The 4,340-nt window shown below is 40.3% G+C and overlaps 1 protein-coding gene across 1 annotated transcript in view; it reads right to left on the bottom strand.

Moving 5' to 3' along the window:
- Positions 1 to 2,179: 2,179 nt before the first annotated feature.
- ANXA10 (annexin A10) overlaps positions 2,180 to 4,340 on the bottom strand; it is a 119,441-nt gene continuing 117,280 nt past the window's right edge. Inside the window, exon 11 of the mRNA XM_007952892.2 lies at positions 2,180 to 2,248. Coding sequence (XP_007951083.2) covers positions 2,180 to 2,248 — 69 coding nt within the window. The remainder of the gene's footprint in view (positions 2,249 to 4,340) is intronic.

The following is a 4,340-nucleotide window of genomic DNA, read 5'->3' as shown; positions in this document are numbered from 1 at the left end:
GAATATGCTGATGATGTTGAAATTTACTAGAGGCCTGCACTCCTGGAAAACAGAAATTGTCAAGACATTCCACCACCCATTCGTGTTTCAGGAAATAGTTCACTGAAAAGAACCACCCTTCCCCAAAAGACATAGATAAGCCTCAAGAATCACCCCCTTTTTTACCTAGGACAAGGCCTGACACAGAACCTCCAAATTCCCATTCTTTGCCTTATTAACTGAATGGTTTGTACTCACTGACCAATCTGGACAAAATATCGACCAACTTGACTTGACCAAACCTTAGTCAGACTTGACCCTTCACCACAGACCAGTGAACTTTGACCACATTCTCAAACATAACCAGCATCCTAATTTTGAACAGCCTTTCCTTAACAACCCTCCTGAAAATCATCTGAACACAAAGAAAGACATGGAGTAATCACTTGTCTCATTATGCCACCTGCTCATCCCAGTCCCTCTGGCTCTTTCTAATCTTGTTTACTTCTGTCTGTAAAATAAAAACCCTTCTTTTGCTGGCCATTGGGGCCCTAGTAGATCCTATGCTCTACCTATTGTTTTCACTAGTGCGACAATCCCATCCTCCTATTGTAATGATGACCCTCTCCTTAGCAAAAATAAATCCTCTTCTTGCCAGATTTTGTTTTTCATTTCACATTTTATTGGATGAATTATAGAAACTATAATCCTAGTTCACCACTCTTCTGTCAGTTTGTTGTACTGTGGTGGATTGCATATTGCTGTGATACTAGAAGCTATGCCACTGATTATTTCAAATATCAGCAGGATCACCACTCAATTGTCTCTCATACTTTGGTCATGTTATCAGGAAGGACCAGTCCCTGGAAAATGTATGATGCTTGGTAAAGTAGCAAGTCAGTAAAAAAGAGGAAAACCCTCAAATGAGATAATAGGATTGACACAGTGGCTGCAACAATGGGCTCAAGCATTGGACTCAAAGATTGTGAGGATGGTACAGGGCTGGAAAATGTTTCACTCTTTTCAAAGCTGTGTTAGGTGTTATCTTTAGCTTTATTGTTTTTCTACAACAGTCTTGAAAATTCCTCTAAGAGGCATAATCAACACACTACATTTGCCTTGATCTTCCAAGTCATGCTTGAGACTGCTTTGAGAACTCTCTTGTAGAATAACAATGGTCCACATTTCAATGATTTCTATTTCAATAACTTTTTTTTTTTTTTTTTTTTTACTAATCCAGCAAACACAATTTAATAAATTGCTGATTTAGATAATAGGTGAAAAACCAGTTGCTTGAACAATTTCTCTCAGAAAGATCAGCACAAGGCCGGTCCCCATGAGGTGGAGGTTAAAGATGTCCCAAATGTCCAAACTACCGAGTCACTCCATCATTACAGACATTAACTCCTCCTCCTCCCAGTAATTTTCCCCATCTTAGGGTTCTGTATTTTGCTGTAACGCCTCACAGAACCCACAGACACCCAAGGGATTGTCTCACATAGTGGTGGAGGCTGGCAGGCTGAAGAGTCCCAGATCTGTGAGTGGGTCTGGAGGATCCTCCCAATTTTCAGGGTTTGATGAACCTCAATCAGCAGATCAGATGATGGCTGCTGTCCCAAATCCAGGGGTGAGATGAGGATGAGCCAAAACACAAAACTGGAGCAAGAGGAGGAGTGAATCTTTCCAGGAGATTTGTAGGTATACCCTCAAGGAAGCTAAGGGTGATGATTTGAATTATACCCTCCAGCAAGGCAGGACTCAAGATACAGTCCACCTGTGTTGCTACAACAGAAATAACCCAAGTGGATGGCTTTAACAATCAGCAGCAGCTCAAGGCAAATCCCACCACAGAGCTGATTGCCAGTCACTATAGGAAACAACTACTACCAGCTGCCCAGCCAAGTTGACACCCGACCTTAACTACCACACCACCCCAAACAGGCATGGGTAATAGGATTTACAATATATCACAGAAAGGAGGACAATGGCTAGAAGGGACATATCGAACAATTCACTGCACCAGTATATGCTTTCATCAATAGAATTTTATTTGATTTATAATGATTTTAAAGATAGAAGAGAAAATACAATTCTATTGTTTTGTTATGATGCTACTGTTAACAAAATTTTACCACAAAATCAGATCTTTTGATGTGTCTCTGAAGAGGAGTGTGTGGTCCTGCAAATCCTTCTTTTTATTTTAATAGTCATCAGCATCTCCAGCACAGATGGCAAGCAGTGCTTTTTCATAATGCCCTGAAGCAAAATTCTGAAAAGAAAAAATATGTATTTGAAATAATATGTCATGATATTTTTAACAGAGAATTATAATTCCTCTGAAATGCAGTTTGAAGGACCCGTGGGCATTTACTTACCTAATAGTTCAGCCTGTCCAGACATCTATCCACCTGTATACCCATGTTTCCCTTTGCTGAAAATTCAGTACTGTGTGTGCAAAAGGGGTCATCTCTGTTGTCTGTACCTCCCATGTACCTCTCTTTGTTGTCCTCTTCCTCAGTGCTACCATGTTGATCATTAACATTTGGTAAATTGCCCTGCTCTCCACCCAAATCAATACTTGTCTCTACCTATCTAATAGTGTTCCCTCCCCTCCCCTCCGCTCCCCTCCCACCCCTGGTAAGTAACAAAGATTTCCTTCCATATATAAATGTTTCCTTGACTTTTTAAAATAACAGACTAATACAATATTTGTCCTTCTGTGATTGACTTATTTCACTCAGCATAATGTCCTCCAAGTTCATCCACGTTATGCAGTGTGCAGATTCTAGGTTATTCTTTTGGAGCTCTGGTAGCATAGTGCCTAAGTCACTTGACTGCTAACCAGAAGGCTGGCGGTTCAAACCCACCAGCCACTCCTCGGATGGAAGGTTGGGCAATCTACTTCCATAGTGATACTACTTCGGAAACCCAAGGAGGGGTCGCTATGAGTCGGTCCGACTTGACGGCACGTAACAACCACAGCAAGGTTGTTCTTTAGGGTTGCACAGTATTCCATTGTGTGTACGTACTATAGTTTGGTTATCTGTTCCTCAGTTGATGGACACATAGGTTATTTTCATCTTTTGGCTATTGCAAATAGTGCTGCTATAAACATGGATGTGCATATGTCTTCACGTGTCACGCTCTCACTTCTTTAGTAATGGAATGCCTGGGTCAAATGGTACTTCTAATTCCAACCTTTTAAGTAATCACCAAACTGCTTTCCACAGTGATTGTACCATTTTACAGTACCACCAGCAGTGTATGAGAGTCCCAATATCTCCACATCCTTGCTAGCATTTGTTGTTTTGTCTTGTTGAACTTTGCTACTGGAGCAAGATGATATCTCACTGTTGTTTTGATTTGCATCTCTCTAATGGCTAATGAACATGAGCATTTCTTTATATGATTGTTGGCTGCCTGAATATACTCCTTGGCGAAGTGTCTATTCATGTCTTCTGCCCATTTTTAATTGGATTATTTGTCTTTTTGTTATTGAGGTGTTGGAGTTTTCTATAAATTCTAGAGATAAGTCCCTTGTCAGATGTGTCATTGCCCAACATTTTTTTCCCAATCTGTAGGCTCTCTTTTGACTCTTTTGGAGAAATCTTTGGAAGCACATACAAACTTAATTTTTAGAAGGTCCCATTCATCTAGTTTCTTTTCTGTTATTTGTGCATTTTGGGTTATGATTGATAGTCTATTTATGCTATATATTAGGGCCCCTAAATTTACACCTAGTTTTTCCTTGAGGAACTCTATAGTTTTAGGTTTCACATTTAAGTTTTGATCCATCTGGAGTTAGTTTTTTTGTATGGTGTGAGGTACAGATATTGTTACATTTTTCTGCAAATGGATCTCCAGTTTTGCCAGCACCATTTATTAAACAAACATTCTCTTCCCCATTTAATGGATTTTGGCCCTTTGTCAAAGGGCCATAGGTCAATGGAACTATTTCCAGGTTCTCAATTCAATTCAATTGGTCTATGTGTCTGTCATTATAACAATGTTGTTGTTGTTGTTATGTGCTGTTAAGTCAGACCCAACTCATAACAACCCCTCCTTGGGTTTTCGAGGCAGTATCACTATGGAAGTAGATTGCCCCATCTTCCTTCTGAGGACTGGCTGGTGGGTTTGAACTGCCAGCCTCTGGTTAGCAGTCAAGTGCCTTAGGCACTATGCTACCAGAGCTCCCCATTATAACACTACCAGGCAGTATTGACTACCGTGGCTGTGCAGTAGGTTTTGAGTTCAGGCAGTGTGAGACCTCCTACTTTGTTCTTCTTCAATAGTGCTTTGCTTATTAGAGGTCTCTTTCCTTTCCATATAAAGTTAGTGATTGGTTTTTCCATATCCTTAAA

Source organism: Orycteropus afer, unplaced genomic scaffold (assembly GCF_000298275.1).
Source record: "Orycteropus afer afer isolate SDZICR_OR568_19922 unplaced genomic scaffold, OryAfe1.0 scaffold00364, whole genome shotgun sequence".
NCBI classification, from domain to species: Eukaryota; Metazoa; Chordata; class Mammalia; order Tubulidentata; family Orycteropodidae; genus Orycteropus; species Orycteropus afer.
Note: the sequence above shows the minus strand (reverse complement) of the source record. Positions and strands in the feature narration are given on the sequence as shown.